The 12,727-nt window shown below is 44.3% G+C and overlaps 1 protein-coding gene and 1 pseudogene across 13 annotated transcripts in view; one reads left to right on the forward strand and one right to left on the reverse strand.

The window, feature by feature from the left end:
- B3GNTL1 (UDP-GlcNAc:betaGal beta-1,3-N-acetylglucosaminyltransferase like 1) overlaps nucleotides 1-12,727 on the reverse strand; it is a 98,726-nt gene that overhangs the window by 80,815 nt on the left and 5,184 nt on the right. For 12 of the 13 annotated variants that reach the window (XM_045044594.1, XM_045044593.1, XM_023244388.2 and 9 more), the window contains exon 4: nucleotides 1,105-1,169. In XM_045044594.1, the coding sequence (XP_044900529.1) occupies nucleotides 1,105-1,169 (65 nt within the window). Of the gene's footprint in view, nucleotides 1-1,104; nucleotides 1,170-4,734; nucleotides 4,875-12,727 lie in introns of those variants that run through there. The other variant, XM_045044595.1, reaches the window with a different exon arrangement.
- On the forward strand, nucleotides 3,887-5,344 carry LOC123381924 (annotated as a pseudogene).

The raw sequence follows: 12,727 nt of genomic DNA on the forward strand, positions 1-12,727 counted from the left end.
CACACAGCTGACCTTGCTCAACAGAACCCCCTAAGGAATGCCCAGAGGAGGTGGGTACCCTGTGTCCCGAGACCCAGAGGGGCCCAAGGGGAGACTGCATGCAGACAGACACTCTAAAGGTGGGTTTTCAGGTAATTAAAGAGAGGGGCGTCTGGGTGGCTCAGTCAGTTGAGCGTCCGACTTGTGATCTTGGCTCAGGTCATGATCTCACCGTTTGTGGGATCGAGCCCCGCATCGGGTTCTGCGCTGACAGTCTGGAGCCTGCTTGGGATTTTCTCTCCTTCTCTGCCCCTCCCCTGCTTACATGTATGCTCTCTCGTTCTCTCTCTCTCTCGCTCTCTCTCTCAAATAAAAAAAAATTTATAAAAAATAAGCTAATTAAAGAGAAAATCCATGGTTGAAATACACACTGTGCAGTGATGCTTCGCCTATTGTAATCATTTGTCATGTTACTGAAAATGCTTTTTAACGTAGTAATGCCCATGTACAGACTGCACACAAATCATTTTCAGAATTTCTGAGATCCCTACAAGTGAAATCTAGGAGTGGAGGGCATGAGCATTTTTTAAGTTCTTGATACAAAATGCAAAATTATGCTGCCGACGCCCCCAGTTCACACTTTGCAAATACTGAGTATACGCACCTCAGAAAACCCTGTTACCTTGGTTTTTAAAGCTCGTATCTCACGAATGTCACTTGTGTTTCCTTGGTCACAAGTGATCAAAAGGTTGTGAGAGTTCAGCTGCAGTCTGACTGCTCCCCTCCTTCCTGATGAACCTTTCCTCCTTATAACTTGTGTGACCTCTGTCTCCCTAAGGCTGTTCATCCTTTAAGTGCTTATCCACATTGTCCCAGTTTATCTTCAGTTTTATTTATGTGATTCTCTGCTGTGCAATTCTGTATTTTTATGCCATCCTATTTATCAAAAATTAATTAACTCATTATGTGCTCTTGCAATTTAACAGCAAGAGCCCATGAACCTTAACTTTTAAGTCTGATCATTATATATTAATGATTTTCAAGAACCACACTAAAATGTAAGGTCATTTAATTATTCAACCACTACATATATACACATTTTAAGTAAAACAAAGAGTTACTTACCGAATCCAAAAAGCAAAGGTAAGACCCCGAGCTCTGTGCTATTGCTTGATTTTTAGAATATCCGACTGTTTTAAAAAAGAAAAAGAAAAGGTCTTTTATAATTCAATTTCTGATGGTATTTTCTTTCCTGAACTTAGAGTAACACATACTACTAGGAAGCTCAAAACATGGTACCCCAGCAGGTAAAATCCAGTTGGCTTTAGATGGAGTGAGAAGGAAGGGAAGGGAAAACCGTGTCCCATCTTTAGGGATGGAGACACAGTCAGTGTTACGTTGGGATGCAAAGAGCCCACCCAGACCCAGTGTGTTAAGGAGGGACTGCTCCCTGGAGGAAAACAAATTCAGCAACCATTAAGAGTATAACGAAGCTAACCCTGGGGAATATTTTCAAAAAAATCAAAACGTCACTGAATGGAAATGTCTGTGTAGATTGGAAGCAGTGACACGAGTGTGATTGGCTGTCAAGCACTCGCCGAACGGGATGCTTTATCAGTACTTAGCTGAATGTATCTCTCAGTGGTGGTTCCAGTCACTGCCAGCGTTTACTATGTCTGCACATGCACACACCTAGGGGCTCCCCTGCTAGGTGCAGACCCCATGTTCACAAGGTGTGACTGTCCTCAGATCCCCGACGTAGAACGGAAAAGCTGAGAGCACACCACGCTGAGAACGGACATCCCTGGGCTGCCCATGTACGCGGGTGATGTTCACACAGCGCACGAGGATGGCAAATTCATCCAGAATCGGGAGGTCACCTTGGGAAGAGGGCAGAACCAGAAGGGAGATGGGGGTCTCTGAGGGTGGGTGATGTTGGTTCCTCCTCCGGGTGCCAGTGACACGGTGCTGGCAGTTTGTGAAAATTAACTGAACTGGACAATTATGATAAGTGCACTTTTCTTACGGATGTTATGTTTTGTTTTGTTTTTTTTAAGCTTGTTTTTGAGAGAGAGAGAGAGAGAGACAGAGCATGAGCAGGGGAGTGACAGAGAGAGAGGGGGAGGCACAGAATCTGAAACAGGCTCCAGGCTCTGAGCTGTCAGCACAGAGCCCCACGTGGGGCTTGAACTCACAGACCACAAGATCATGACCCGAGCTAAAGTCGGACGCTAAACTGAGCCACTCAGGCGCCCCCTCTTTTTTTTTTTTTTATAGTGTTTATTTTATTTTTGAGGAGGGGTGGGTAGGGACAGAGAGAGAGAATCCCAGGCAGGCTCCACGCTGTCACAGAGCTTGATGTGAACCCACGAACTGTGAGATCATAACCTGAGCTGAAGACAGATGCTGAACCGACTGAGCCTCGCAGCTGTCCCGGATGTTATGTTTTAATAGATGTTTTAAAAAGTCTTTGGCTTCAAAGTAATTACGACTTACAACTGGGTTGGAAAAAGTGGCTGCGTGCCCACTGAGCCGTGCTGGGGTAGCGCCAGGAGAAAGAGCAGAAGCCACAGCCTGCCACGGTGTGGGGAGCACCGGGCTGTCCGCGGCAGGTGGGAAGGCAGGCCTGGCCAGTAAGGAGCGTCAGCAAACTGAGCTGAGACAGCTGAGTCCGGACGGAGGGCAGGGCAGGTTATGGGAGGATTTAGGGGGGCCGAAGGGGCCTCAGGGGCACAGATACACGCTCCACAGAAAAGAGGCTGCCAACACCTGAGTCGAGTTAACCATCCGGTTACAGATTTGGTGCCACAGAGGAAAGTCACACGAAGTGAAACAGATGTGTGCAGAGGTAAAACAATAAATCCCTCCAATAATCAGGCTCAGGCGACCTGACCAGGTTCCTGGGCGCCAGGGACACAGCAGCGCGCTTGCCTCAGGCCACATCAGAGCTCTGGGTTTTCTGTGCTGAGGACAGTGCCTCTCCGAGGAGGGAGAAGGCAGCTGCTCAGTGGGGGGTTTGAGCAAATTCGAGCTCCGGGAAGTCTCCCTGCACCGGTGCCCTGGTGCAGGCTGTTTCCACGCAAGGTGGCAGCTCAATCTTAGCATGAATCCTAGAGCTTAGCCAACGCCAACCGGTTGGCAGACCGGTCCCAGATCTCAAAGAGCCACAGGTGTAATAAGCAGAGAAGAAGGGCACGGGGGGGGGGGGGGGGGGCCTGGCAGCCACACCGGCGGCTGCAGAAAGCACCATCATCACCGCCAAGCACAGCAAACCCAGGGAAAGGTCTCACGCGGTCGAAACCCAAGAGCCGTATGAAGAAGATGAAAATGGGAAGAGACGGCCCACAATCACATTTAAACTAGCAGGAGTTCTGTTTAAAAAGCTGCTCAGTAGAGTCAGGTTTCAGAAGGGGTACAAATCAAACCCCAGAATCTGGATAATGGAGGAAAATGTCTCACTAAGGAAGCTGGAAGTTCCTCACAATGAGTCCTATGTTTGGCAAAGACAAGGAATTTGCTTTAATATTACTGCCTTGAAGAAAGTCAAATGTTTGTGCCAGGGCCTGCTGTCTGGGGGGCTGTCACAAAGGGACGCAGCTGGTTGTCATGGTCACAGCAGGAAAAAAACGCAGCCCTGGCGGGATTGGTGTCCTCACTCTTGGGGAGGGCGGAACTGTGCTGTACTTTCATTTGAGTAAGTGACCGCATGGTTAAGAAATGTTTTGCTCTGTTATGATATGAAATAATAAGTGAATCTTAATCCAATTTAAATAACTCCGCACTCCTGAAAAAAGAAACACTTTGGATTTATGCTCTCCAATAGTCAATGTAACTTTTCCTGCTTAAGAAAATACCATTATAGGAAAATCTGCCCTTTCAGATCTAATCAAATTAACTCCATCCCACACTCGTGTGTTACGGGCCCCCATGACTCTGCCTTGCCCGTCTCCAAAATGACAGCAGGTTGCCTCCACTTCTTCACACTGTTACAACTGATTTTTCTTAATTGACAAAATACATACAAATGTGACACGACTCAAGTTATATCTAATCTGTGGAAATATTTTATGAAAAACAAAACTTGTTTCTAAGATGGAGGTCAGAGAAGCAATCACACCAGCCACCAAAATGCCTTCAACTTATTTTATCAACTATGGAAGATATAAAACATCTTAATAAAAGACGATTTGACAAGGATGTTCAGACTAGTTTCAAAATCCACAATTCATTTACACACATTTCAGATGCAAGTTGAAACAGATGTTCTACAGTAACTGATTTTTTAGTTTTCTATCTCAAACAAACTGGAGACAATGCGAGTAAGAAATCATTTGGGGAAAAAAACAGAACGTCTTCTGGAGGCATGAGATCATGGGGAAGATCAGGATGACAAGAATGGGGCAGGTCCTGGCCCCAGTCACTGAGCCCCACTGAGAACTCAGCAGCCTCCCCCTTGAGCCCCCTCGTTTCCCGACACTCCGTCCCCCCTGCCCGCCTTCTCCCGCTGCCACCTTCTGCAGGCCCTTTCCACCGAGGAAAAGGAATCGTATTTTATGTACGCTATCCAGAACCTCCACTCTTTCGACCCCTCTGCTGATGCAAGTAAGGGTGATGATCTGCTTCCTGCTGGCACGAGGATTATATCCGTGTAAGAATTCAACAGAGAAACGGCAGGAAGGCCCTTCCTACTTCCCAAGGGAGCGCTGATGATTACGGTAAAAAGAAACTAGTGAAGGTATTTAAGAAGAAATTTACCTGCAGTGGTACTGTAATTGAGCATCCAGAACATGGAGAAGTAATTCAGCTACAGGGTGACCAGTGCAAGAACATATGCCAGTTCCTTGTAGAGATTGGACTGGCTAAGGACGACCAGCTGAAAGTTCATGGGTTTTAAGTGCTTTTGGCTCACTGAAGCTTAAGTGAGGATTTCCTTGCAATGAGTAGAAGTTCCCTTCTGTCCCTTGTCACAAGTTTAAAAACCTCACAGCTGGGGCGCCTGGGTGGCTCAGTCAGTTGGGCGTCCGACTTCAGCTCAGGTCACGATCTCGCGGTCCGTGAGTTCGAGCCCTGCGTCGGGCTCCGGACTGATGGCTCAGAGCCTGGAGCCTGCTTCCGATTCTGTGTCTCCCTCTCTCTCTACCCCTCCCCCGTTCATGCTCTGTCTCTCTCTGTCTCAAAAATAAATAAACATTAAAAAAAATTATTAAAAAAATAAATAAATAAACGTTAAAAAATTTTGAAAAAAAAATAAAATAAAAAAATAAAAACCTTACAGCTTGTATAATGTAACCATTTGGGGTCTGCTTTTAACTTGGACTAGTGTAACTCCTTCGTGTAATAAACTGAAAAGAGCCAAAAAAAAAAAGGAATGGGGCAGGTCCTAACACTCCTTTAGCACCTATGTCTTCTCAACAATGGGACAGGCACCTGCTGCCTGCAAAGGAAACTGAGGCGCAGAGAGGTGAAGGAGTGTGTGTGTGGGGGGGCCCACCTGGCTGTCTCCTGCCCAGTCTTCTGCCCCAGAAGGCAGGGCCACCTAGAGGCAGTGCCAAAGACTGGTCTTTCAATATGAACTTTATAAAATAGCAGGAGAAAAAGCTTTCTTTTAAGTGACCAATTTTAATGACCATTTGTGGTTTTAAATTTTTTCTAAAATGTTTACACTTTCCTGCTCTCCTAAGTAGGGTATGGGATGCTATTTGTGAGGGATGTGGTGCAGAGTCAGGGGCACTTTCTGGGAGAGAAGTATCTGTTTCATTCTGTGAACTCAACTTCTTAACTCACCTCTGTGAACATCCACCCTGTCCTTGGCCCCGAAACACAAAGACAAAAACACAGTGCTGGCAGGACACTGCAGAAGGGGAAGGCAAGGGGATTCGGAGGCTATGCGTTGAAGCAGCACACTGTTTTGCAGAGAGCCAGTGTTCAGAGAGGTTAGCTCTGTTCGAGGGTGGACCCTGCGAGCTCTGGGGGAGACAGCTTGGGTTCAGGGCCCCTTTGTGAACTTGGAGTAAACCAGCAAGTCCAGCAAGGATCAGTGCACCTGCCCCAGAAGACCAGGAGAGCTCTGTGAGGTCATGCCAGGGGCACACACGCGAGGGTCAGGAGTGAGACCAGGGGAGACCAGGGCAGCCTCCTGACCACCAAAACTGGCAGACTGAGCAGAGAGAGGAAACAGGACAGGAAGGGGCTTTGAGGGCAAGAAGCATCTGGGAAGAGTGGATGTCCCTCCCACTCACACCTCTCCTGCTCACACCTTGCCACGCTGAAACACAAACCCTACCCTGCACCCTGACTACCTGTCCACCCTGAAAGGCAAGTCACATGCCAGTCTGAACAGAACTAGTAACAGAGCCAACACTGCTCTGGCCCTACAGGAGGGGATCCAGAGGGATCCCAAACTTTCACCCTGCCCACCCCTGAAATATGAGGAGAGCTGCAAGGTTCCCTGAGGACCACCCATGAGGGAGAGGGGCTGGCGCCACACTACTCCTGAGGTTAATTCTCAACTGTGGATGCACCCCAGCCTCTCTCAGGAAGTGTCCACAAGTGTCCACAATCCCAGTGCAGAGGCTGTACCCAAATCAATCACTTGAGAAGATCTTAGGGTAGGACTCAGGCATCAGGGCTCCCAAAACTCTGCAGGTGCTTCTCACATGTAACCAAAGCTGAGGCCCACTATTTAAAGAAGGACACACTCCTAAAACCTGCAGGGGTCTGTCCTCCAGCTCCAGCCTCATCATCTGGACCTCCTCTTCCAACCCAGCAGTGTATGCAGACATGCTATTTTCAAGTCTTACACACAAACTTTAAAGTGAAGCTAAAGAAAGCCCAATATATTACAATTAAAGCTAAGAATGTAAAGCTAATCATTCAGTATAAAAACAGAGGGTGAATGAAAAGCAATGATACCTTGACCCAGCATTATAAATTTCAAACTCAAAACGTAAAGACAAAAATCTTAAAAACTTTCAGAAAAGATACCTTTAAAGAGTCAGACCGTCATAAGATTTCTTATCAAAACCAGAGGACACCAGAAGATAATGAGGCAATCCTTGAAAATTCTAAGGGAAATTATTTTGTATGTAGAATTCTATACCCAGCCAAACTGTCAGTTGAGCCTAAGTACAAAATGAAGACATTTTCAGACATGTAAAAACTCTAAACATTTTACCATCTACACACCAGATATGGAAAATTTACTTTAAGGAGTACTCTAGCAACACTAAATAACACTTATAAGACAAAAATTAAATAAAAGAAAAAGAGAAGGAAGGAAACCAAACAATGGCATGTGTAGAAAGCAGAAGAGAACAAGACAAAATGTTTTTACAGGCTCCACAGACCCTAACACTTGGGAGCCCCCAGGGCCCAGCATGGAGTCGGCCGCAGAGGCGCCCAGGTCTGAGTCTAAGCCAGTACAAGGTCTGCAGTGAATGATAGTCACTCACCTGTTATACTGCAAGTGCTGTCTTTACAAGGTCTAAAGTGTCGGCATCAACTTATTATTAAAGCACGTAAAATAAAAAGTTACACAACAGAATGTGAAGATTACACACCCTGAAAATATGACTATATTATAACAAACAAACTCCCTGAGGGGGGAACACAGGAAGTGTGGTGAGCACTTCAGCAGCTAAACATTCCCTCTTTCACGATGAGCACTGACCCACACTGTGTGAGTCAAACAAATCAAATAAGAACCAAAAAACACTGGTGGCTTCCAGGGTGTGGGGCTTCTAGGTTTCACTGTAGACCTTTCTGTATGCCTGAATTTCTTTTTATCAATGCTAGTATTAAAAAAAAATGTGTTATTCCTCAAAGCAGACATTTGTGAGAATGAATAAATGCTTTTTTTCTGTCATGTACATTCAGGCTGGAGGGCTAGTTCATATGGAAGGTTGAGACAAAGGTTGTTGTGCTATTCATGATTACTGCTTGCACAAATGCTCTACCAGCAAGTCCAAGGCCTTCTGCTCTTATCCCGAAGCCAGTCACCAAACAAGCACCAAAAAGCTACAGACCAATTTTCCGTATGTCTACAGATGCAAAAATCCTAAAGAAACCTGAATAACTATATTGTATAAAAACAGTATCATGTCATTGCACGTTTGTTCTGGTACTGTTCATTATTAAGAGAAATACTAACACACTGTAATAAATATGTTAGGAGAGAAAAAAAAAGCAATCACCTTAACAGATACCTAAGAGACATTTAATAAAATTCTAGGGGCGCCTGGGTGGCGCAGTCGGTTAAGCGTCCGACTTCAGCCAGGTCACGATCTCGCGGTCCGTGAGTTCGAGCCCCGCGTCGGGCTCTGGGCTGATGGCTCGGAGCCTGGAGCCTGTTTCCGATTCTGTGTCTCCCTCTCTCTCTGCCCCTCCCCCGTTCATGCTCTGTCTCTCTCTCTCCCAAAAAAATAAATAAAATGTTGAAAAAAAAATTAAAAAAAAAATAATAAAATTCTATACTGATCCCTCATTTTCTGAACGCTTACTAAGTTAGGAATCACAAGTTAACTTGAGAAAGGTATCTGTCAGAAAGCAACAATAAATATGATACTTAACACGGAAACACTAACACTCCCACTAAGTCAGGAACAATACAAGGATTCAGTAATGTGGCCGCACATTGTTCTTCCTGACTTCTTATCCCAAGAGAAAAATATGAACAGTGAAGTATAAATTAGAACAACAAAACGAAAGAATAACATTTATTCAGGATTAGATCGCCTAAATGGAAAATCAGAGATATCGTGAAAAACTAAGTTGGATAAGATAGTGCACCAACAAACTGGTAGTCTACCCCACCCACCTAATCCCAGCACTAGAAGTGCCTTAGAAACAAAAGAAAATTGTAAGACTCCTTCCTCTACAGGAGACAGAAGGAGGCTGTACCCTGGCAGGGGAGGAAACCCAAATACCACAGTCCAGGGACTTAGTTAGGAAGAACTTCTGGGTTCTTCTGTTCAGGCGAAGCTGACCGCTTGGGTGAACTGACTGGCCATCCCTCCCTCATCACCATGAAGCCAAAGAACAGCAGGTCCAGGAGGCACCAGCAGGGCGAGGAGAGGCTGTTCCCACTAATGCACAAGACCAGCGGTCTCAGGCCTTCCCCTTCCCTTCTCCCCATCTACTCTGCAAAGGGGAAGCAATTGCATGGGACAAAGGAAGACGGAAAGGTGGAAAGAAGGGAGCAAGGCAAGAGAGGGAGGAAGCAGACAGAAGCCGTACAGGATGGTTACCTGAGGGCAAGCTCACCTGTATGGGAGGTGAGCTGGGGGCAGCACACAAGGACTAAAGGAAAGGTCCTGCATCTTGTGATGAGGTGTCCTCATCACAGGGTCCACCAGCCCCCGCACAAGTGCCAGACGAGGACACACAAATGGTAAGGAACTCATCACCAGCAGACCGCCATCGCAAGAAGTGTAGTCTTTCGGGCAGAAGGAAAATGACAGCAAACGGAAATGTGGATCTGGAAGCGAATGAGCAGTGCAAACAGTGACTGCATGGGTGAACACGTGATTCTCTTTCTTATTACGTATGTCTCATAACGGTTAACGCCAGTGTCCTGTGCGGTTTACGACACAGGCAAAGTAAAACGCAGGACAAGGTAGCATAAAGAGCAGAGAGGAGAAACGTGTGAATACTGTTGTAAGGTTCTTATGTTACACGTGTAGATGGACCTTTGAAAAGCTGATCTTGGTAAACTGAAGATGTACACTGAAACCCTAAATCAACCCCTAAAACAGCAAAACTAAATTATAGCTACTAAGCCAACAGAAGATAAAATAGAACCAAGAATTTTGACTGGAGTCCGGCTCCGGGCATGACAGCATGCAGAGCCCCATGGATTGCCTAAATAGAAGCCCGTGAACATCACGCGGAACCAACTGCCATTCAGTCTCTGGAAGTGGGAATTGAAGAAATATTTACTGAAGAAGATGACCGAGACTCAGTAAGAACAGTGAGGGTCTGTGGTACTTGAACCAAGACCTGCTCCACCCCTCCCTCCCCAAAGAGGAAACCCCACCTAGACAGACACTCAGGTTCCCCTTCCCCTTGCTAACATACAGAAATCCTGGGGGCCGCAGGACATCGGCATTCGTCACCCTGACTGCAGGCTCCTGTTGCTGTGGCTGAGTCCCCAACAGTGGAGAAGCAGGGCTCCTTCTCCCCCCACCCCCAGCTCCCAACCTGGGACAGGGGCAGTATCTACCTTGGTTGTGGTATCACCAAGAATATTAGGGTCCCCAACGCCCTTGCCCTGGCTTGTGGGGAAGGGGCTCCTGCCCCTGCTCCATTTGCAACAGAGTGTGGAGAAACCCACTCTTGCACTGTGGTGAAAGACACCTGGTAGAGGGGGTAGGGGTCGGGTCTCAAGTGGCTTCTCAGGGCAGTCAAGGCACAAGTCAGGGGGTAACATACTCAAAGTACTCAAAAAGAAAAGCTGTTAACCAAGAATCCTATTCCGGAAAAGTTATCTTTCAAAAATCAAGGAGAATTAAGACATCTGCCTTATAAACAATACTAAAGGAAATTCTTCAGGCTAAAAAGACTGACCCAAGGGATTCCAGGGAGTACTTCAAATCCATTAAAAAAAACACACAAAAAAACCCAAAGGTAATTGTTAATTATAAAAGAAAATATAAATATATATTTCTCCTTTCCTCCTTTAATTGATTTAAAAAGCAATTGTATAACACAACATATAAATAATGTATTGTTAGGCCTATAACATATAGAAATTCTTTATCTGGCAAAATCATCCTCTAAATATGGACAAATTAAGATATTCCCGGATCTAATAAGTGATGAGGGAGCTCGTCACTAGTAAGCCTGCCCCACAAGAAATGCTAACGGAAGTCCTGCCGGCTGTCATGCAAGAGCACCAGGCAACAAGCTGAAACCATACGCGGGAGTGAAAAACACTAACAAAGGTTACCCATAGGTAAATATAAAATCCAGTATTGTTCTATTTTTACCCTGAATGTTTTCTTATCTAAAAGTCAAATACATCGAGCAATGATTATAAATCTACGTCAACGGGTGCATGAAATCGATGTAAACTGTGACAACATAAAGTGGGAGGTACAGAACTGCATGGTGCAGAGCTTTAAACACTACTGAAGCCAAGCTGATGTTAACTTAAACTAGATTGTCATAAATTTACTACATTAATTGTAATGTCCACAGTAAGCACTAAGAAAATAACTTTCAAATACACAGAATAGGAAATGAGAAGGGAGTCAAATGACATACTAAAGAATTAAGCACAAAAGCAGTGATGCAGGATAATGGAACAAAAAAGAAGTAAGATGCACATATAGCAAACAACAAAATGGTAAAAGGCCTTCTTTTTTCACTAATTCCTTTAAACATAAATACATGAAATGCTCCAATTAAAGACAAAGACTGGGAGAATAGATTTAAAAAGTACATGACCCATTTATTTATTTTTAAAAAATATTTATTTACTTTTGAATGTTACGTTTATTTATTTATTTATTCGTGAACCGTGCGATCGTGACCTGAGCCAGAGTCGATCCATTTAAATGCTGTCTATAAGAGATTCACCTTAGATCTAAAGGCACAAAAGAGTTAAAAGTGAAAGGACAGAAAAATATATTCCATTCAACTAGAAACCAAAAGGGTTTCTAGGGGTGGTTGGTTATACTAATACCAGGCCGTAAGTCAAAAAATTTTATTAGAAACAAAGAATGTTCTATATTGATAAAAGGGTCAGTCAAGAGGACATAGCAATTATAAAACCATATACACCTAACAGGAGAGTCCCAAAATAAGTGAAGCAAAAACTGACAGAATAGAAGTGAGAAATAGTTCTACTAGAATAGTTGAAGACTTCAAAACCCCACTTTCAGTAATGGATAGACCATCTAGACAGATGATCAGTAAGGAAACAGAAGACTTGAACAACATTATAAACCAAAAGACCTAACAGACATATACAGATGCCCTACCCCAAAACAACAGAATATCCTTAGACATATTCCTAGAATATGCTTAGATACTCTTAAAGACACATTCCCAGAGATATGTGGAAATGGAAACACAACACACCAAAACTTGTGGACACAACAAAAGCAGTGCTCAGAGAGAATTTGCAGCTATAGATGCCTATGTAAAAGAGATCTCAAATCACTAACCTAATTTCACATGTTAAGAAGCTAAAAAATTAAACACACAACTAGCAGAGGAAGGAAGTAATAAAGATCAGACCAGAAATAAATGAAATTGAAAGTAAAGAGAGGGAGAGACAGAGAGAGAGAGAGAGAGAGGGAGAGAAAATCAGTGAAAACAAACATTGGTTCTTTGAAAAGATCAACAAAATTGGCAAACCTTCAGCTGGACCAATAAAAGAACTCAAATTACTAAAATCCAAAATGAAAGTGGGTACCTTACTACTGACCTTAACAGAAATGTAAAAGGAGTCTAACAGAATACTACAAACAACTGTGTGCCAACCAATTAAACAACCTACATGAAAGGGACAAATTTCTAGAAACACACAAACTACCAAACCCAACCCAAGAAGAAATAAAAAAATATGAACAGACCTATAACAACTAAATAGATTGAATCAGTAATCAAAACCTTCCAACAAAGAAAAGCTCAGGACCAGATGGCTTCACTGACGAATTCTACCAAACATTTAGAGAATAACACCAATCCTTCCCACACTCTTCCAAAAAACAGAAAAAAAGGAAACACTGAACTCATTCTATGA

Source organism: Felis catus, chromosome E1, assembly GCF_018350175.1.
Source record: "Felis catus isolate Fca126 chromosome E1, F.catus_Fca126_mat1.0, whole genome shotgun sequence".
Taxonomy (NCBI): domain Eukaryota; kingdom Metazoa; phylum Chordata; class Mammalia; order Carnivora; family Felidae; genus Felis; species Felis catus.